At 41.2% G+C, this 23,110-nt stretch overlaps 1 protein-coding gene across 2 annotated transcripts in view; it reads right to left on the bottom strand.

Annotated features, from left to right (window-relative positions):
• PDGFC (platelet derived growth factor C) overlaps positions 1–16,085 on the bottom strand; it is a 117,781-nt gene extending 101,696 nt beyond the window's left edge. Inside the window, exons 1-2 of one of the 2 annotated variants that reach the window (XM_035325837.1) lie at positions 16,070–16,085; positions 15,258–15,584 (exon numbers count right to left, since the gene is read on the bottom strand). In XM_035325837.1, coding sequence (XP_035181728.1) covers positions 15,258–15,375 — 118 coding nt within the window. In that variant the 5' untranslated portion in view covers positions 15,376–15,584; positions 16,070–16,085. Of the gene's footprint in view, positions 1–15,257; positions 15,585–15,732; positions 16,017–16,069 lie in introns of those variants that run through there. The other variant, XM_035325836.1, reaches the window with a different exon arrangement.
• Positions 16,086–23,110: the final 7,025 nt, after the last annotated feature.

Below are 23,110 nucleotides of genomic sequence, written 5' to 3'. Positions count from 1 at the left end.
AAATTACTTGCTGAATATGGTGAACATTGATTGACATCTCTACAACACATATAGGTTTTTTGATTATTTAAAGACCACAGTCAAGCTCTAAGTTCTGATCCAATCATAATTATTTTTAACAAGCTTTCCTATAGAGATTCTCTACTGTTTCCTACAAAAGGTAGAAGTAGGAAACAGCTTGGTCCTCTGAGCAACTGATTACATCATATTGACAGCGTGTTCTGTGTAGTCAAGAGACCTTGGAGACGAGGACTGATTTGTTCTGTTCGGTTTTCAGGAGCCAAAACGGAGACTACTCCAGCTATATGTGGGACTCTTCCCTCTGAGCTGCACCAAGGGGCAGATGCTACCTGAGCACTGAAAGCCTTATGTTGACTGTTAAAACGTTTATTTCAGCAAAAGATGAGTCCAGGGGCTTCAGGACAGTTCACAGAAGTTATCCAAGCTCCTCCTCCTCCTCCTCCAGTTACCCCATCTTTCCATAAATGCACACCTAGCCCTTTCTGAAAGAAATCTTTTCCTACCCAAAAATGAACACTGTAACCACTGCCCGGATCACACTCTTTTCCCTTAGGGCTCAGTTTATTTAAAATAATAAGAAAGTCTCACCCTCGCCCTCTCCCCCCCCCCCCCCAAAAAAAAAAAAAAAGTGAAAGCTACTGTTTTCCCCAAGAGCCTTAAAATGGCTCCCCTTGCATTTTTACTTCCTTTTCCTTCTCTCACCATCTTACCACAGGAATATACTTGTTTTCCACTACTCCCTCTTTAACCAAACCACCCGTTGATCTGTATTGTCACTTGGCGCATCACAACAGGGAGAAGGCTTTCGATAAATGAAGTCAGGTGTGAAATGGTCTTTTGTCTGAGAGATCAGAAAATAAAAGAAAAATGCTGTTGGATGTTATTGTTACTTGCAGCAAATCAAACATAGTTTTCATGTATAATATAGAGTTTTAGACCAAGTGCCTGTGTACCTAGAAACTGGTGTACAGTGACACACTCAGTGCTCACTGTGACAAAACAACTGTTATTACTGAAGATTTTAAGTAATTAGTGTAGTTTACATTCTCACAAGCTTCTTTGCAGCCCTACAAATTGCAATTTATATCCACAAAGACTGCCTCCCTAGAGTTTATAAATACAGGCACTCTTAACTGTAAACACAACTATTGAAAGAGGGCATTATGTTCCCACTGTTATTTTTATTTATTTATTTTAAGTACAGACACGAATTACTGCTTACCAGAATCACATGTAACGCAAGCTCTGAGCAGAGCTCCTCATCCCTTGCAAATAATTAGCAGTTAGGGGAAAGGAAGAAAGAGTGACCACGTTTCTCCTTGGAAACATTTCAAGCCTTATGAAATGGCACTCTTCAGAAGTGCCAGGAATAACAAAAACAAAACGTGATTGCCCTGAATCCATCTAGCCAGCAAGGTGCCACTGCACAGCTTGTTATGCTCTCTCCTCTTTAAAGACGGAGCTCCTAGTGGCCACGTAAGGATGTGCCAGATGAAAAGCCACAGGGACAATTTTCAGAGAGAGAGAGAGGCATGATTTTTCTGTTGCCATTAAGTTGTGTTCCCCGCACCGCAGTACTTGAATCCAGATTTTTAAAGCTATTCTCATTTGCTCTAAGTAATGAAAACTACTGGTGCAAAGTTGTTTCTTAAAACTACACTTAAGACACATAAGACAAGCCATTCAAAGGCCACGTCTGACATTTTGATTGTGGTGCATGAGGAGAGAAGAGGAAAAACCATGGAGATTGCTCATGTTGAGAATCCAGTACTGATAAAAAGCCTAAGCTGCCACTTTCTCTGTGCTTCATCAGGCAAAAAAAATACCTGCATGATGCTGAAGAACGTTTCAGTATAAAAAAGAGCCAAAACATGGGCTGCTCTTCTACTCCCTGGATATGAGCTCTTTGATTAACATGAAGAGAAAATGGCACAGTGTTCATTTCTTCCTCCGAAAGAGGTAAGCCTCCACTCAAGTTGATCATCATGGGGTAATAATTCCGAAGTCCACGACTTGCCCCAGGATGTTGTTAACGAAGCATGAGGAGTTTGTCACACACAAATTCGGTACTGTAAGGAGCAGCGTCTCAAAGATCCCATAGCTACCCATGCTGGAGAAGAACAAACCACACCACAATTCTGCACTCTGTATGAAAAGTAGATTGTAGTCTGCTATTTTCAGCTTTGCATCCTCTCAGAGCAAAGTTTCCTCGTTCCCTTTTTCAATACCCTGGCATGATGTAACAATCAGGTGATGTGTCTAGCAGACTTGTAAAATAAAAGATATTCAAGCACAACACTATGAGAAGTGTTCAACCACATTTGGTAATCATCATTCAGCCATTTACTACAGTAACAAAGAGGATACAGACAGTTTCTTATGCAGCATGGTTCACTAACTTTTTTTCTCCAGTAGATAGCTTTCAACATTAATTTCCTTTTCACATCCGTCCGTACCTTTCAACATACACCACTTCTCTACATTACAATGCAGCCAGTGATGTTCTCACTGTCCTGCAAACCGCAGAAGAGATCGTTTCTCCCTTGGCAAAGACAAATAATGTTTTTTTTTTGTTTTTTACACTTACACAGATTTGTTTTGATTTCTTATCAGCTGCACAGAGTTTCACATCTGTCTATCAGTACTTTAATCAGTGGAAATGTAAATGGGGTAAAAGTCCTACACACAGATTAGGAAAGGCACTGAATGAAAGAGCTATAAAAGGAAATGCTCAAAATATGAAAGTATGATTAGCTTTTATCTTTCAAACACTACTTTCCATAAATAAACCCTATTACACTTCAATCATTATTAGATTTGCTATTTTTTTCAGCTAAAGCAATTCACATGCTGTAACTGAATTTTATAGCTAGACAACCACTGTAGCAAACATGAATACAATTGCTGAGCTTATTTAATTTCATGTTCTATGAATATAATCAAGTCTGAAAAAGAAGCTGTCTTGCTAGATAGTTACTTTTTCCAGGCTCTGAATTAACAGCAGTGGCTAGATCTTGCAAATTTGCATCATGTTACTTCTTCATAGTAACTAAATCCAATTATTTCCCAGCTTCAGTGCAATTCCTCATACATTGAGGCAACTTCTCAGGTACCTTAGTGAGGAACTCTTTGCATCTTTGACACCTACCTAAAAGTGCTCTTGGTGGACAAATTCAGTGACTACAGCTAGTCAACCAGTAATAACACTATTTATAAGGAAATCTTCACTGTTAAGGGAACAGTAAATACAGTAAACTGCTAGTGCATATGATGGTATACGTTAAGGAAATTGCACATTTAGAGCTGCCTTTATGTTAAGGATTTGACTAAAGCAGTGGCAGCAGTTAACTAAATGCAATCTATTACTATGAATTAATTCACAAAATCTTTCCAGGGTAGACTTTGAAGCAATAAATCCTGAAAATGAAGATGGAAAGGAACTTAATGTAACTGAAAGATCGGCTACCTGTGACTGAAATCTAACTGCATTGTATTGCTGTCTTTGGCACGGCATTGCAAAGGGAAGATAGTAGACATCAAAAAAAGAAATATGAGAAAAGAAATATGAAGGGTATCGTGACTTATTTATCAGACCATTCACTTAAAGAACAACAACAAATGAAAGTGTTTTAAAAAAATTATTCCACATTTGCTTCTAAGATCCTGAAGAGGGGCAGGGGTGATGGGGCTCCAAAATCAATAGCTACTCTATTCCGTGCTCAGTAGCAACATCTGGGTGCACATGCAAATTCCAAAACCAGATGGAGCGAACCAGCTGCAGCACACAGATGAGACATTATCCCCCTGCAGAGCAGAGCAGCCACATCCAAACTGTGCGCTGGGTACAACCCACGTGTTCAGCAGCCCCCGCTGCCTGGAAAGAACTGAACGCAAGAACAGCTGACACACAGAAGAGCAGGGAAGATTCTTCCCTCACCCTGGAAAATGAAAGTGAAATGTAAATACTGTTTGTCATATTACCTAGCAGTAGTTGATCTTCATGTCTACAAGCAAGACTACTATTTAACCCATCCACTATTTCATTTATTGTATGTTTGGGCATCTGTTTAACATACTACTAATTCACTTTTAATATGATCAAAATAGTTTTAGCTCCAATATTACTGCAGCTCGCCTACATCAACTAAAACCAAGAGTTCTTGCTTTTTAAAAACTACAGAGAACATTCTCATCTGAAATGCAGACAGTGAACAGAAAGATTTATAAGCCATTCCTGAAAGTGAAAAATGCTGAACAAGTCAATCTAACCCAAGAATATACCTTAATAAAAAGGATTAAAACAAACAAACATTAAGCACACACATACATAAAAATGTCAGAATAAACCACATACAAGCGCACGTAGCTATAAATTTTAATTACTTAAGACCATCCATTAAGCAACTGCTGCTAGAAATAAATGCTCTGCTGTTACAGTGGTCCACAAGGAAACTAAGCATCCATTCCATTGTGAAGTGTTTTAAACACTTTCACACAAATCACAACCGGTAACAAGATCAGGCATTTCTTGTTCTGTTTTTAAAATAATGAGCAAGAGAATTCAGCTTTATGCAAGGGCACCATTCCAATCCCAACCCAGTACCCTCAGTGGCAGTACTGTAGACTCTAAAGCTTAATCTCAAAGAGAATCTACAGATCCTGTAAGACGTCAGATTTACCACAACATTGGTTTCTTTCCCCCTACTGCAAAGAACTCTACCAGGTCCAAATTTTGGCAATGTGATTATGTTATGAGCAATTACAATGCAGAAACATCTCCCAGCTGTTAGGTATCATTGTTACACAGCACCTTCAAGTGTACCTTGACTAATGAGACAAATTGGAGAATCAGATTCTTACTGATAAAGCAGGCACCTGCTTTAGAAATATGTTTATATTTCTACTTTACAGCAACACAAAACCCTGTTTCCCCCCACAGCAGTAAAGTAATTTTGCAAAGCAGACAGATGCTTAAGTAAGAGAGCTTTCTTCTCTGTTGTTCTCCAGAGAACCAATGCATGGCCCACTCGAGGTGCTTGGTGAGATTGCAAACAACCTCTCTGGCAGCTCTGGCTGGACTCAGCTCAGGACACCTACCTCCCCATCCACATGATGCTTGTTGTTGAGGATCTGGTTGGTATAAAGTAGCAATCTCCAGCTGAAAAAACATAAAAGGTGGCTGTTCGCAACATCTCATGAGAGTCTTTACGTTACCAAGGATGCAATAGACTTATGAGTACGTGTAGAGATGTACTGATCTCTGAAATGCTCTGCTGGCACAGATCCTTACCCGTAATGACACTGCTCATCACAAATTAAATCTCCATGTCAGAAGAAATAACTACAAGGCTGAACCAGCACTTCAAGTAAATACTTCGTGAATTCCTATGCCAGCAAGTACCACCAGAAAAGCAGGGACTGCTTAGCAGAAGTTTTTCATATGTCTTTTAAGAGAAACTAGAGTTGTAGACTTCAATCTGACTATAGATGTGACACCCTCCCAGGGGTCAGGCATTTCTGAATGTTATGAATAAACTGCAGGCAAGGCTGGCGTACATAAACATACACACAAACATCTTCATCACATCTGCCAAGAAAGCAGAGTGAGAACAATGTAGTCAGCATCACGAGAGCTGAAAATATTTTCACATTGCAAGAGCACGTGTATTCTTACAGAAGAGCCCATGTCTATTAGCTGTCATGCCTTCCAAAGACGGAAGAGACTATTTTAACTGATAAGACATCACCAATTGTAACCATCAGCCAACACAAACACTACTCGTCTCCTACAGAACACATAGTATTCTTGCTGTTTGTTTCCTACATGTTTAGGTAGGAGCGCGTGTAGGTTTGTAACGCACGTTAATCAAGATAGCAGTCCTGAACAAAGAGTTTATCACAGAACTACAGCATCTACTGAGGGAGAAACTTCGTATTTGGTAGGCTGGAGGGAAGAGGAGGAGACAATTCTTCTATTTCATGGAATTTTAAATAAATGCACAACTCTAGAGAGGTTGGAATGATTAAAGTCTGGCAAAGATTAATTGGTAAGATAACCAGTGAGGGAGCTGGTGGACTTCCCCATAACTATCAAACACAGGATGGAAACAAACAGGTCTAGAATGGCACTAAAGGCATGGCACTAAAATACCTTCCTCCTTCTTCCCCCCCCCCCCCCCCAAGGGAAAATCTGAAGGAGACTGAAAGATGTCCATTTACCATGGAGACTGAAAGGCTATTTTGGTGTCTGAGATTTGTATTAGAAATAAGAGAATGTCTATTCTCAGAAATTATTAAAGAGGCAGTAAGTGCTAATAAAGATTTTTTCATCCTTTCTTGCAATTCTGCTGTGACAAAAGAAAAAAAGAGAAAGTAGACCCAGCAAGAACCCTTAGTTATTTTAAAAAGTAGCATTTAGGTAAGATCAGATACAACAGTTTCATCTCCTTGTCTAGGAATCGGGTTTGTTTTGAAGCCACTGCTTGTTAGCTCAATTACAAGGCTTTACTTCACTTTCAGGTCCACTATAGTTCTACAAGAAACAAGTATTTGCAGGTGTGAGTCTCCTTGCATTTAAGACACTTAAGCCTTGAGATATTATGGTAGACCACCTCCCAAAACTGTACTTTTGAAATACAAGTTGCCCATAATATAAATGCAAGCTTTTTACCATCTACATAGACAGAATATTCTTCTGAATCACTTTCTGAAGGACCTCTTCAAATATTATATATTCACACACATACATTTCCTAAGAAAGTCATTTTCACAGCTACATTATTCTGTGTGATACATACACGTACATAGGTAGCCTTACCCACGTAACAGTTCATTACAACTAATGTCAAACTTGGGCTACGCTTTCATTCTGAAATGACCTTCAGATTTTAGAGAATGAAGAGTTACAAAAGGCAGCTGAAGTTGCATTGGTAATAATACAGTTGGGCAGCCATATGTCATGAGAAAGAAGGCACCCTATAGTAACTGACACCAATGTCCCTTCTCTAAACTTGAAGAAATTGTACATAGATAACCTTACATTTACATTGAAGTAAATAAGTCTACATAGTGGTTTTTTAATATGCAAAAATATTTGTTATCTCCTTTTGCATTCCATTCCACTTTCTCAGTACTTTCTGAAAAATGATTAAATGGCTCACAAAGGTCTTGTGAGTTTGTGCCACAGATATAACATTCAGTACTTAAATTTGGTCCAATGTAAGTTTCTGAAACTAGTAGAGTTTAACTTGGACCACGGTTGCTGCTGTTCTGTACAAACCTATTTATATGAACAGAGCAGAGAGCCAAAACGGTTGCTTTGTAATTACTTCAGGCATGTTTGAATCCAGGAGGGAAACTGTTTTAATTTATTTTCCCCTGGAACACTACAAAGTTCCACTATAGCTTTACAGTGTAACCAGGCATATCAAGAAAGAGCCTTCATTTACCTAAAAAAAAAAAAAAAGATCGAATTATACTACTGAATTGTTCTTCTATTTCTCTGCTTCAGCCTGAATGCACTGAAATGTTTGAAAATACTGTTTGAGAATTTGTCATCTATAGTGTCAGAGAGATTTTGGCAGAAAAATAAAGTCTTGTTGAGGGCAAAATTCAGTCAAGATGACCGTAAAATCTAATCCACACCTCTGAGTTTGGACTGAATATCCATCACTTAAACATCTTGTAAATGACCCAATTTGTTTACATGGCCCTGTAGCTTTTTATGACTTTTCCATAAAGAAGTTATTACATCCATTCCTTTTATTTTGTTTGAGAGCATTTGAATGAGCCCCAGAACCACAAGCAAGTGAAACAGACTCTCTGCAGATGGAAGTGGAGTCATATAATTCACCACTACCGGTAAAGGAGTCAGAACAACACTTTCAGTTTGGAAATGCCATACCTTCACACAGCAGAAGAATTTCCTGTGCCATATGTCTTTTTTAAGTGTTTAACTATTGTGTAAAAATGCACACTGGTTTCCTGTCCATCAGAGGAGGAACATAGAACCACTTGGACTTGGGTCTCCCCTTGCTTTCACCAGGCATGAAGGCAGTTGGACAGTTACAACATAGTGAAATAGACTGGGGAGGGGGAACAAGAGAAGCTTCCCAAATAACAGCTTAATAACAGACTGGAATTTTCTGGGAAAGACTAAAGCCATAGATTAGGATCAGCAATAGCATTATCCATTATTTCACAAACAGAACCTCTTCCAGCAAAGTAATCTCCCCACCTCATGGGCTTTTAAACAAATGACACTTAGAAGGCAGCAGAGAGATTAACAGGACTGGATTAACATGGAAGGTATGGCCAAAGTTTCTCCAATAACATTTTTCCAGTGTAACTTACTCTTCAAATATAACACTCCCTGGTATTTTACACCTGGACTTTCCCCTGACAGAAATTTACAGCTTTGCTGATGATACATGCCAAACCGAGTAATGGTTTAAAGCTGTAGAATACCAAAAACTACAATAAGGGCACCACTCCTGCACCTTCTAGTGCCTGGGCCCAGTCTGAAGCCAATTTATCAGATTATAGGACCAAGTCACTCATTAACTGCAGCATTTGACCTCCTGCATCACTAGCATCTCCCTAAAAGTCTTATGTAATTTATTACCAACTCATAATAAGAATATGACAGCAAAAGCAATACAAAACAAGACTAGAAGTACAGGAAACACAAGCAGCAGTGGTTCCTTTTACCAAGATATCTTTTGCTTTCTCCAAGACAGGCTTCGCATTTCCAGAACAGCTGAGGAAGGGTGATATGGGAGTTTCAATCCAGCATCTGAAGTTATCACAGGCTATGCCACTCTCCCTCACTCTCAGCAGGCCTGTAGTGCTGTAGGTCCCCTACAGGAGGTCCCCTTACAACAGCTACCCAGCTAGCAGCACCATTCACCCAAAAACCTTGAGCCAGATGTCCCATGGCGAGGCTGGCAGGGAACGCGGCCTACAACCCACCGCCACCTGGCCAACCTCAGCATGTACCGTGCCATACATAGAGCATCAAGCACAACTGTGCTCAACAAGAGCTACATCTGGATGCTGTTTTAATACAATCAATAACCAGTGTTCACAAACCCAACAAGTATTCTGAACTCTTAAGACAGACAGGCCTTGCTAACCTTGATTCAGAAGGCCTCAAGGATCCAAGACCACAGAATTATTCGGGCTGTCTCCTTCACATCAGCGTTTTTGATACTACTTACACTCTGTGAAGAAGACTTTCTCCATAACGGTCTAGCAATCTTTCTGGCCTTCTTCCTTCTTACCCATCCTACCAACTTGCGTAGAAACTGGTTAGGTTATTAAAACAAGTAGAAGTGCAGCTTACATGCTAAGTAAGATTGGTATCTTCACATAAAGAAAAGCTGCTTAACATGCTGTAGGATCACAAAAATCAACCACAGATAACCCAGTGTAACAGTGGAGATTTATAGAATCTCAGCACAAGGATGTTCGGAAGACAAGATCAGAAGACAGATGAACCCTAAGGCTAGGCTGTCTGTGGATGGAGGCATGAATAATGTTTCCTGATGTTGCCACCTTACAATAATATCCTACGATCTAACTAAGCCTCTAGGAAGCATGACGTTTATATTTTAGCTTCACAGTAGCACATTACAAATTTTCACTCAGCTACTTGAAAAATGCAATTCACATCCAAACACAAGCTACACAAGCCTTCCAAAAAGAATGAAGTTTCTAATTTCTCAGTTAATTTCTCAAACTCCTGAAGAACTAATCACTCACACAGATACATAAGTGCTACAACATCAACAGCAGCTCTACATGGTAGTGCTAGTCACGTTTTGTTATGTAACTCTGAAGAAGTCCTACATGTTTCCTCTAAAATCTATTCCCGTACAGGACAATTTCTTAGAAACTTGCATACTGGGAACCATACTTTCCATGACACACATTTTGCAACTAAAAAAAAAGCACAGCTCTCTACTAAAGCAAAGGGCTATCTGTAAAGCAATTTACTTCCAGTGAAAGGAAGCAAGCTTGGACAGTGTGTGCTCTTTCTAGTAATCAGGAACTGCCAGGCACAGCAAAAACCGGAAGAAGCAACTACCCAACAGCAACAAGAACCCCAAAACCACCCGGCTATAATGCAAAACCACTGCTGTAAGGTGCAAACCACTACTTTGCTATTACTTGTTGACTGTGTAATAATTAGATATGAAGGCTTTGGATAACGTTTGGCCTCTATAAAAGATGTTGTGTTTGTATGTAGACAAAGTCCAACATAACACCTTTGGTTGTATAGCTGTCACTTTCTCAAGGTATATCCTGTGTTATTTGTTACAAAACACCATAAATGACTGAAAAAAAACTCCAGAAAAATGCAACGAGGCCTTAAAATCTTTTCTGCAAACCTAATAAGAAATAGTTACTTCAAAAGATGGGTTTTACATGTGTCTTCCTTAAACTCAAAGTATTTAACAGAGAAAGGCAAGAATGCCTACATATCTGGGACAAGTCACAAATGGTCTGTACCTTTAATACCGTCTCTTTTATCTGCAAGACAAAAATGAGAGAAGCAGCAGGACTAAAGAGCAGTTCCAAGCAGGATTCTGCCAAGCACCAGGCAATATGCCAAAAGGCAACTATAAGGCACAAACCTGTTTTTAAAACCATCTTGCACTGCAATTTATCAGTGTTGAAGAACTTCTCTAATTTGCCACAATCTTTTGCTTAAAGTCAAAAGAGGATGTGGTACAATTCTTCACTCTCCAGGAAAAGAGTTTTAAAACATTTCAAAACAAGTCTTGGATTAAACAGAAATAGATTAAACTTAGGACAAATTGCATCACTATCATGTTTCCCTTTAGATGATGTGTTCGTATTTTCTTCCTTTTCTTCTCAAAACAAAGGAAATTTCTCCTACCCAGCAGTACTGGCACTCATCAATTCAGCTAGACTCAGCAGCAGTGGCATTGATTCCCACTGCTTTCAAGTATGCTCTTTTATCAGAGATAATTTTACAGTCAAATTAAGCAAAAGCACTGACATTCTCACCTCCGAGAACTGAGTGAACTGCATCCCTCAGACATAAACATGCTCTTTCAGGTGTTGAAGCCTGAGTTAAATGGTCTTCACCAGAAACTCCAGGTCATGATTATGTGCCTGTCCATGAATTAGCTGCAAGCTCCTTTGAAGATGCTCAAAAAGGGGAATCCTCCAGGTAGTTGTGAGCCCATGCACAAGCTGAGGAGAAGACAGAAGGTCCCTCTGGCCCTTCAGTGCTTTGCTGAATTCTACTTGCATCCTCCAAGTCTTCCCAGGAACAACCTAAGATAGGCATGTCTCAACCTCCAGCTCTAGCATCATTTTTATTTTTGAACGGACTGCAGCACCTTTCATGTGAGGAGAGGCTGAGAGAGCTGGCCTTGCTCAGCCTGCGCAAGAGGAGGCTTAGGAAGGATCTCATCAATGTCTATAAATGCCTGCATGGGGGGAGCAAAGACAACGGAGACAGGTTCTTTTCAGCACAAGCTGGAACAGAAGAGGTTCCCTGTGAACACCAGGCAGCACTTCTGTATCGTGCAAGTGACTGAGCACTGGCACAGGCTGCCCAGAGAGGTGGTGGAGTCTCCTCCTTGAAGATCTTCAAAAGACACCTGGATGTGGTCCAGGGCACCCTACTCTGGGTGGCCCTGTTTGGACAGGGGCTGGACCAGGTGGCCTCCAGAGGTCCCTTTCCAACTCAGCCATTCTGTGATCACAGAATCACAGAATTGTAGGTGTTGGAAAGGACCTTGAAAGATCATCGGGTCCAACCCCCCTGCCAAAGCAGGTTCCTTATAGCAAGCTGCGCAGGTAGGCATCCAGACGGGACTTGAATATCTCCAGAGAAGGTGATTCTCACCTGTAACTGACTGCAGGAAAATTAGCTTTTGTAAGTAGTTGGTTCTGGTGAACTGCTAACTGACTTCAGTATTTTGGTCTTGTCTTCTAAAGGCATTTATTGCCTTCACTTTCTAAACATACATGACACATAAGATATTCTGTCCATTCTTATAGCACCTGATTTTACATTATCTTATCTAAAAGACATCCTAATATTTCTCATTGAAATTCTAACAGCCAATGCCCGTAGCTTAGTAAAATTATTGTGGACATTTATCACAGCTTTCCTGAGACAGCCAAGGGAACAGAATTTACATTCACCTTCCATCTCACATTGTAATCAAGTCTGGCCTAAACTAATAGCATCACATAAGCAGGTACACTCAGGCCCCTAGAGTTAAGTCATTCATATTAAGCACTCCATCAATAGCTCCCTCAAACATTGCTGAAACTACAGAAAGACTGAAGATAATTCACAAACATACTATTGAAAAATAGAATGAGTAGTAAGAACTATAATAGAAAGATGAAATAAGTAAACCATCCAAGTAATCAAATTCAACACAAGGGATTGAGATTTATTCCTCAAAAGAAACTGAGAGCCATTTTTCTGAACTCCTTACAGCAATACGGAAAAAGGGTAATAAATATGCCAGACAGCCATAAGAGTACTGACAAAGCCACCTAAGTCTGAAAATCCATTCAAGCATAATCTGTTTTTCAACACAAGAACTGTGGAAGTCAAATCCACACCATTAACCGGGAGCCATCACTACACGCACCACTTACTACTACTACTTCAGTTTTCAGAAGATGGTTGCATGAACTCCTTTGATCCTCCAGATGAATATTTACTCAGTTGAATTACAAATAAAAACATTAAAGATAAATATTTTTTCAAGAAAATCATATAAACTCCCTTACTGTCAAGCAGAGTTTACAAATAAACCTTTTCTTAAAGGAACCCTGACCATCACAGAGGTCCAATAAAAACAGGGAGGTAGTTTTAAGTGGTTTCCAATGGAGCTATACCAGCTGCACAACAACCATCACATTGAACTCTCAGAAGGTAGCAGCAAATGACTGTGTTCTAAGTATATCTATATCTAAGTACAAAGAAATATTTATCCTAGGAAACTGCCACCCAAAATGCCATGTGCTATGCAAGAGAAACAAGAATACTTATGTCTGCATTTAGCAAATAAATCCAACTGAGTTAAACCTTAATTCTGAAGTTCACACTGATTTAGCCAATAAATAAAAAAGCCTCCAATTACGAAAAAAGTCCTTAAGCACATGCTTACGTTCTGTAACGTAAGTAGTCCCACTGATTTAATAACAGGCCATAGACATCTTTGATATCACCTTGAACCAACAGCTATGGCACTCCTGAGTACAGCCCAGCAACGCTGTAATCCATTCTACAGCAAAACTTCCTGGCCATTTAGCAGTTTTACAAGTAGAGGACAGAATTGTTATTTGTAGACTGTGAGTGGAAAAGCTCCCTCTCTCCTGACCAAAGATTATTTGGCATGCGAACAGCAATATCTCATTTTCAAACTCCAGGGAGTTTTAACCTGCCTCTAGCTAAAAGCTATACAATCTTCAGATTGCAGTAGAGTGTAAAAATCACTCTAATTAAACCAAGTAAGAACTGGTTTGACCAGTGTTACTGATCCCCAAATAATTAAAGTCAGTTAAGAAAAGTCAGGAGTTGGTATTTAATTGTACCTAAACTTGTACTAATATTTGAGAAAAGTTTTGTAGTTGAACAACTAGAAAACAAACTTCAAGTAAACTACAACAATAACCTGGATTGTCCTTAACTATGAACTACCACAGAATACAGTTTCAGCACACTTTTAATTTCTCCTGGATTTGCATTTATTATAAGATGCAGTGACGGTATCTCAGAGCATGCCAAATCGCATTGCAAACCCGTTGAAGCCTGACCCAAGGCAGCTGCATTTCTGATGCACGTGAAGAGAATGCAGCTTATGCTGCCACGTACACTTACACCCATTTACACAAGTCCTGCTTCCAAGCAGCACGATCTACCTTGAGCACTTCATCGCTGGACTCCCACTGCTGGGCCCTGGCACCCTGTGAAGGCCCAGCTGCATTACCAAGCACCAGGCCTCCTGTGGAAGGCTGACCGCATAGCAGGTTTCCTCCCCGTCCTGACAAAGTTAAAGCACAGCAAGGGTAATTCTGCGCATCTTGAGATGCTTCAGTCACACACAGACTGAACAGACCACAGCATTACAAGATTTGAGTACATTAGTGCCAAGTTCTTTTTGTCACAAACCAGTGCCCCAAGCCCTCTAAACATCAGGTAAGCTGGGTGGGGGGTGAGGGAGTCATTTCTCCTCTCACACAGAGCAGATAATTTCCTGTACTGCACAGAGTCTGATTGGTTTCCTGTCAGAGCAGCTGGGTCTCCAGGTCTTTTGATCACTTTCCTCTGGCCCTGCACAGTTGCTCTGATTAGAGATTGATCCCAGTGCTGCTCTTTGATCAGCTGTGCTGGCAGCCCGCAGGTGCCATATATCATCACATTAGCAGGCCATAGCAGCATTAAGCTCTCCAGCTAGATTTGCTAGCACTCTGTGAGTCCTATTAATTCGCAAAATGCTCGCAGAGGTCCCCAAATCTTTGCTTTCTATTAAAGGCATGACGTAGAGTACTTTTATCAGGGGAGTCCCAAGTTCAAAGTTGACAGAACTGGTCTTAAGTCTGTGTTTTTGCTGTGTTTCATTACTGTTCGCAGAAGTTTGAGCACTCCCAGCTTCTCCTTTTGTGTTGGCTGTGCCCAGGCAGAGAGCTCATTCTAGCTGACATGCAAAATACTATTTTTTCCCCCCTTATGTTAAGCACCGTGGTTTCTGTGAGTGTGTGCTAACAGCCTTAACTTTAGATATTTTACATGAGGGGTGGTTTCACACGGCATATAACGTCCCATTTTGTGAAATACCCTTTAAAGTGACCCCGTAATAGCCGATCGAGAGGAGAGGCACTTAAAAACCTGAACACCGTAAATCACACGGAGTTCAGAGGCTAAGCAAATCATAACCCCCGAAGCTGTCCGTGCTGCATGAAAGGCTCCTTTCTCCAGCCGGGGAGCTGCCGCCTGAGAGTTCCCCAAACACCCCAGGTATTCCCGGGAGAGGCTCCCGCTCCCCAGACAGCTCCTCTCCAGCCCGCACCACAACTCCCTGCTCACCCACACACAGCACCGGCCCCGGCCGGGTTCTCCGGAGGCAGCAAAGCCGCTGCCACCACCCCTCCACCGCCGGAGCCCCACGCTCCGCGGGGCTCCGCAACCTCCCCCCCCCGCCCCCCCCGCCTCCCCACCCGAAGGGCTCCGTTACCGTTCTGCTCCTTGGCGCCGGACAAGGCGAACTTGCTGCTGAGGTCGGACTCCGCGGCGGCCCCCTGCCTCCGGCCGGCCAGGGCAGACGTGAGCAGGAGCAGCCCGAGGAGGAGCATTGGGCCGGCGGGGCGCGGGGCTGCGCGCAGCGGGCGCTGGCGGAGCGGCACCGGGGGCCGGGCGTCTCTCAGCAGTGCCGGGCGCGGGGGAGAAGGCGGCACCGAGCCTGCTCCGGCGGCAGAGAGCTGCAGGGTAGTCTCCACATAATCCCATCCAAAACTTTTTCCTAGAGCCCTTCTCTGCGTCTCCAGGTTTTGTTTTTCTTGGGCTTTTTTTTTTTTTCAAAAAAAAAAAAAAAAAAAAAAAAAGGATCAAAGCAAAACCTGGACCCAGCCCAAGCTTCCCGAGGACTAAACAACTCGGGGCCGGAGGAGCAGGGGCGAGCGGCGGGGCCACTGCCGCCGAGGAGCGCGCACCTGTCACCGTCCGCCGGGCAGGGACGGCTCCCGCCCCGCCGCGGGGCCGGGCCGGGCTCTCAGCCGCCGGCTCCCCCCCGCCGACCGCCGCCGGGACACGCTGCGGGACACCCGGCGCGGCCGCCGGCGCCCCCGGGTAGTCGCGGCGGGGCGAGCAGCCGGCACAGGCGAGCGGGGAGGCTCCGCCGGGCGCCCGTCCTGCCGCCGCGGAGCCCCCTCCGCACCTCTCTCCCGAACTCCCTTTCCCAGGAGCCCTCTCCCTAAACTCCTCCCTTCGGTCCCACCCCCCCCCCCCCCCAGCTTTAAACTCCTCTCCCGCGCCCTCCTCGCTCCCCACCTTCGCCCGCCCCCGGCCCGCTAGCGGTACAGCTAGCGGGGGCAGCCCCTGGCCGGGCCGGGCCGGGCCGGGCCGGGCCGGGCCGAGCTGAGCCGTGCAGCCGGTGCCCGGAGCTGGCCTGCGGCGCCCCGCGGTGGCCCCCGCCGCTGTCCCCTGCCCGCGGCCGGCTGGCGGCACGACAGGTGCCGGGGCTCCGCGCACAGCCGAGCTGCTCGCGGCTCGGGCCTGCCTAAACGCCAGGCCCCGCGGCCAGGAGCCGGGGTCTGCGCCGTGCCGCCCGTCCCCCGGCCTCGGTAACTGGGGCGAGACGCTCCGCTGAGCTACCCGGGGCTGTCTGCCGGGGGTGGTACTGCGGGGATGGGGCTTGTGGCTGAGGGTCTGGTGGTCCTGCAGCCCTAGGACCTGGTGGCCCTGCAGGTTCGTGCAGCCCTAAGATCTGGTGCTGGGTTAAACATCTTGTACAGAGCGCTCCCTTGATCCTGGGAAGTGAAACACAAAGGGAATGTTTTAAAAAGACTCTGGGTGCAGCTGATTTCTCTTCTGACAGAAGCTGCAGCTTGAGCTACCTTCTAGTGAGACCTGTAGTGCCCATGTAAACAACAGAGCTGCTGCCTTCTCTTTGGCACTTCACAGCTCGATCTCCTTTGCTGTAGTGCTGTGTAGCACACCGTCTGCTTTACTGTATCTGTACAGCAGACAGGGTGTGTTTTGGTCTTTGTTTCCACTTGGCTTCAGAAGTCAGAACTGAGCTCACAGCAAGGGGTATCCCCCCATTACCACTAGTGAGGACTCAAGGACTGTTGACATGAAACCCATTAAGACAGTGTTCAAACATCCTTGCTGGAGGTGGCAACCTTTCCAGTTGGTTTGTACTCAGGTTTGAACCGCGGCTACGTGATGGGTCAGGGTAACAGGGCTGCATGGTAATTAGATACCATCATGGCAAGAGAAGCGATAGGAAGGATGAAATCTTTTTCTCTCAGCTGAGAAGTTCTGGCAGTGTTTTTTAATAGTTACTTCAGCCCCCATAGCTCTGAGGTAGTTTTGGGGACAGACGGGAAGATCTGTGTAGCCATGGTCTCACTGTCAGCGAAAGACACAGAAGAGAAACTGAGTCTGCACTACTGGAGTCTTGAGTACACACTACACAGATGTCTTATCCTTTGACCCGGCTCTTTCCATTATATAACTGAACTGTTTCTTTGCCTCAGCCAAAGTAACCCTTGAGACAGTGATAAACATCCCCTCTGTTCCTAATAAGTGACATATTTCTAGTAGCAACTGAAAGCTGTCCAGCCAAGCTGGGCTGCGTTCTGAAAGGCAGGCTTGGAGCATACCGTAAATAGCAACCCTTCCCTTACAGAGCATGAAGAAATAAAGTGACCGCACAAAACAGGCTAGGCAGTTATTTTTTTATTATTGTTGTTGTTGTTGTCATTAGTAATTTTTTGGCTGTCACTGCTGTCATTTTAAAATGGAAAGAAAAACAAAGTACTGCTTTCCAGGTCTTCTAAACTGATGATTACAAGTACTGCTTCTTGTAATCAAGTAAATAAAGTGTTGCACTGTAACTTAACCTTCATTGCCTGATGATTTTATGTCTGCTTGTTTTCTTTTCTTTCTTTCTTTTTTATTATTATTTTAATTTCAGAGGATTGATGACAAGTTTCCTCCAAAAAAAAATGTGGACATAATGTCTCAAACCGTGCACATGAAAACTAAAGCATCCAACATTTTCCATAGCTTTGGGAGCTTTAGGCTGCATCAGACCAGTGTTTCATCTGGCATCCTGGCTCTGACATTTCAAAGGAAAATGCAAGAACCCCCATAGTGGATGAATATGGAATAACACTGAAGAGAAAACTGCTCTAAACCTCCTGTAATTAAAAAACAGGGTATATTTTTGATCATTAAGACTCTACATCTTTTCAAAAATGCTAATATTGTTAATCCTATCCAAAATGTTGTATGTTAATCCCTATCTTCATAGATGTCCAATCTTTTCTGAAATTCATGCTGAGCATTTATCAGCAGGTGTCTATGGTTATTTTTAATCTTACTGCTCTCCAGGTTCATCAGCTATATTTATATGTTTGAATTATGAAAACAGGTAAACAAAAATTATTTCACTTCTCCATTCATTTTCTGTGTTATAGCTTTATCATATCCTTTCCCAACTAGCCTTTTTTTACTACATTTTCCATCTGATTATACCATTATACTTTTCAAAGTCCCATCTTTTTTTGTTATGTTGTATTTGGGGTAGGACACCAGAACACAAAATTCCAAGTGAAGGCCTACTCTTAACATATATAGTGGAAATAAAGTATTTTATTTTATAAAGCATTCTTTATGTGTGCTTTTATATTATTATTGGATATACACTTGCAAAGATCTGCAGAAGTATTGTCATTACAAATACTCTGAATGGCTAGAAAATTTTAACAAACCAACATAGGCGTGCTTCAGATCATTCCTGCCAGTGCACATGACATTGCATTACCAATACTGAATTTCACAAGGGACCACAGTGCCAAGCCATCTAAGAGTTACAGCGATTCCAGTGCCCAGGACATATTTCTCTGGAATTTATTATGAGTCATCCATATTTCACTACCACAGCGTTCACTTTCTTTTCTTCATCTATAATAAATGCTTTCAGCTATACAAAGCTTTCTATTCTTGACTTTTCTCCATGCTGAGAATTACACTTCAGGCTTCTATGACTTTTGCCAAAACAATGGTATACCTCATGTGGCAACTACTTAGCTTATGTTATGCAGTCTTTTTGATGGTGTATCAATGATTTTTTTTTCCTTTTTTTTTTTTAATTTTCAAAGATTTTGTAATACAGTCTAAAATTGTATATCATGTATTTTTTTCATTTAAATATTGCAACAGACAATTCTCCAGTTGTCATCTTCAAATAGTTTGAGACACCAGTTTTACTCTGTAGAGTAGCCACAATGATTTGTCAAATTTTCAGATTGTTTTATTATGTTATTTTTTCAACATCCTCATTTAGAACTTTTCTAAGCAATTTTTCTTGTACTCTAATAAGATTTTAATTATCTGGATTATCCCACAAAAATTTATTTTGCACCAATTCCAGAAATAATGCTGTTGAGGCAAAGCAGCCAGAGGAGGCAATGGGAATTTAGCCTGTTAGGACTCCAGAGACCCATTTTGATGGTGTGCAGTCTTTGTATCCTTCAACTACAAAAATCACTGGAATAAGAAAGCTGATTATTTCCTGATTATTAACTTGAAGAATTATCATTAAAATACACACATCACACTTTTCACAAACTACTCTTTCATCAACAAAAATAATTGCCCACACCAGTGCCACAATACCATCACAACACCAACAAAGGTGCTGTGACTTAAACATGTTCCACCCCATGTATCGTCAGCATATTGCAACAAGGGCTCCCCACGGTTATCCACTGGCATGGATGGGAGTTGGTGAGATGCACAGAAGATCATGCATTGTCCTTGATGAGTTGAAATGATACCATGAAACCCCAACTGATTTCAGGTGGCTTTAGATATCCCAAGTGAGTTCTGTAGGGAAGGTATTTCCTTTTCCCCTATGATGTCTTCAGAAATGCCTTCTTTCTTTCTTTCTTTCTTTCTTTCTTTCTTTCTTTCTTTCTTTCTTTCTTTCTTTCTTTCTTTCTTTCTTTCTTTCTTTCTTTTTCCCCCCTGAGGTAAGCATTTCTCTGAGGTAAGCATTTTCCCCCCTGAGGTAAGCATTTTCTCATGAGGTAAGCATTTCTCTTCTGAGGAGATATAGGGTAAGGAGTACATATCTTGGGGAAAATCAGGAAAAGGCTAAGACATAAACCCATTTTTATGCATGATGTACAACCAAAGGAAAATGCTTCAGGACATGGGTAGCTCCACAAACACAATATCAAATTCCTGTCTCACGAGAGTTGGAGTTAGACATTTACCTAACTGTTGGCAGGATTAGGATCCACTGTTAGGAAGATAAGATTGATTCCCTTGTCTCCCCACCACTCATTTCATTTTCTATCATGAATGGGGGAAAAAGGAATTCATGCATATGTACCTGTATATTCCTGTATATTGTGAAAGTACCCATATATTCTTTGAGAGATCATACCAAATAAAAACAAGCATTCTGAAAAGGTTAGCATGTAATTTATAACTAATGTACATCTGCTCATCCAGGAACACAGTCAAATGTCTGCTTTCGTGTGAGGTTCTCTTGATTTCAGTGTAGTTGCATATGAACTAATTGCTGGCATAACAGGGTTGATGTTTAAATGCGTATATCACATTATGGAGTTACTTGTAACTGTGCAAAGAAGTCTTAAACAGTTATTAAATGTTATGTTTGTATGAAATCTTTTATGGATGAGTGATAAACATGAAAACTGCAATTGCAGTATAAACACTAATTGTCTTTTGAAAAACAACAATACAACTTTCTGCTCTCGTGATCACTGACCAATAAAAAATAGACATTTGTACAAATAAACACAACTCTTGATCTTATAAATGTCAGATGAAGAGGCTGCATAAAAAATTACACAGAAAAAAATTCCTGCATTAGAAAGTACTCCTGTAAAGGAGGTAGCAGTAAATATTTTGCAATGGAATTGTATGATTTATTATTATTATTATTATTATTATGCATTTTATTTATTATATACATGATAACAGCCTGTCTGATCTGTCCTTTCTGCCAAAAATAGGCTCTTTGTTCCTGTGCTTTGGATTCATACACCAGGCAGTTTGCATAGTGCTAGCTGTCCCTTCATGTCCATAAAGGAGAACACTGCTCCTTGAGGAACAATGCAAAACTGCAAGAAGAACGTTATGTTATTTACCATTAAACAACTGACAACTATCATCAAATTATGTTATGAAATTCTCACACTCGATAATTGCTAAATCATTTGCAATTGTTGCGTGATCCTTCCTTTCATTATCTACTTAATTTTAGTATTCCAGACTTCTTGTCCATTCCTACTGAATTTGTAAACAAACTGGAGACTTGTGATCCTGTTTCGATATAAAATTTACAAACATGTATATGTGTATATATATATATATAAAAGAATGAATTCCAAAGAAGCTTCAATGCTGTTGATGTTATACAGTGCTTAGACACAGCCAGACAAGAAAGATCTCTGAAGATAATTCAGTCAATTGCATCACAATTCCATATAAAATGCCATTTCTGTACTACAAATACTAAAATGTGACTTGTGACTTATAAATACACCTAACAATAAGTATTTGAACACATGCTTCTAGGCAAGTCCATGTGCATACCTTAAGTGACCATTTTTGTAATCAACCATTGAGAACCAAATTCATTATTGTATTTTAAAAGCGTTGGTTTACAGTGGTCCCATTTAGATTACAAATCTTTTAATAACGACATACACGTGTATATAGTCCAAGCTATGGGCAGACAACTTTGCTTTACATTGGCTGTGGGAGCTACAACCAGAGACAAGAAGGAAGGAGGCCCACTAGAGGTCTCCCAAACTAAAAGAATGCTACACACCTCAGGCACCTGGTAGCTCATTTGGGTTTTGATGGTCTTCCCAAGTCAGCAAGTATAGGAAGTACAATGCAGGTAAGTCACCTGGGCCTTGTAGCACATTGCTGAACTTTAGTGCAGGCCGTACAGAGGCCTGAATGAGTAGCAGTAGCCAGTCTTGAAGTCTGTATCATCTCATGGGGCATGCTGGAAACATGGGTACCCTTAAAATATTCACTTTCTTCTCCTGTATGCCCTCAGAGTAGAGTACTCCTATGATCTCTAGGACATATACATGATTCTGGTGCTGCTTGGTATTCCAACACCATGTGCTCTTACGAGCGGACTTGAGTAGATGCATGAAGGCCTGTGCCCAAATGGCAGTCTGGCTCAGGCACATGTGAATGTTTGCTTATTATGACAATGTGTCTGATGACTTTGCTAATGTCAGAAGGCAGATACGTTTTCTGTCTGCTTTTTAATCAGATGCCAGTACTTATTGATCAATATTGTCTTAGGGTCTATCAGCATACATGAAATCCTGTCGTGATCACAACTGAAGATGGCATAGACTTCTCTGTGATGGCTCTTAATAACTATTTAATTCTGAATAACTATTAAATTTAGTCTTTCTGTCTGCCTCTCTTTTGATAAGCAGTGCAAGATGCAGGTTTGCAACCAGAATACAAATATTGGGTTGTATTTCCAGACATTCCTAACAACTGCTATATATTTTTTTTTCCTAAAAAAAAAAAAAGTACATATCACAAAGACAGTTGTATCCAAATTCAGTAAAATTAATAGTACACTGTGCTGTTCAAAACATATGTAGATACTAACAGGTTATTTCATACACCAGTAAAAAACACTTAGAGCATTAAGAGATATTTTTTTCTTCATACCAACATCTTCCTAAGCTATTTATATATGAATATTAGAATGGCTTTGAAACGGCTCTTCAGAGAATTGAAGCTCAGCTGAAGGTATTTAGGGGGCAGTGGCATAACTTGCTACCAATGTTTGTTAGGTACCTAGTAGTTAACAGTGTGAAAAATACATATATTAAGATCAGTCACATAACTATTTGACTGGACTGTATATTAAGACTGGACTGTATATTAAGATCAGTCACATTGACTATTTGAGTAGAATATTTACATTTATTGAGTTTGGAGTAGAAAAATAGCATTTTCTTTGATGTCATAGTTATTTTAAATTTGCTGTGATGTCATAGTTATTTTAAATATACTAAAGGATATTGATACTAATAATTTTGACCCATGAGTATGCTTAATTGAACTATGTTTTTTATATGCATATGACACTCCATCTTTAATCTTCTGATACTCAATTCTACAAAGAACATTGATGAGACAATTACGTATTTAACTTCAAATTCAGGAAAAAAAAAAATAAATCTTATTGACAAGACCAGGCTTGGAGCTTTTTTTTCTTTTCTTTTCTTTTCTCTTCTTTTCTTTTCTTTTCTTTTCTTTTCTTTTCTTTTCTTTTCTTTT

Source organism: Oxyura jamaicensis, chromosome 4 (assembly GCF_011077185.1).
Source record: "Oxyura jamaicensis isolate SHBP4307 breed ruddy duck chromosome 4, BPBGC_Ojam_1.0, whole genome shotgun sequence".
In the NCBI taxonomy this organism is placed as follows: Eukaryota; Metazoa; Chordata; class Aves; order Anseriformes; family Anatidae; genus Oxyura; species Oxyura jamaicensis.
This window is presented reverse-complemented; position numbering and strand designations above follow the sequence as displayed.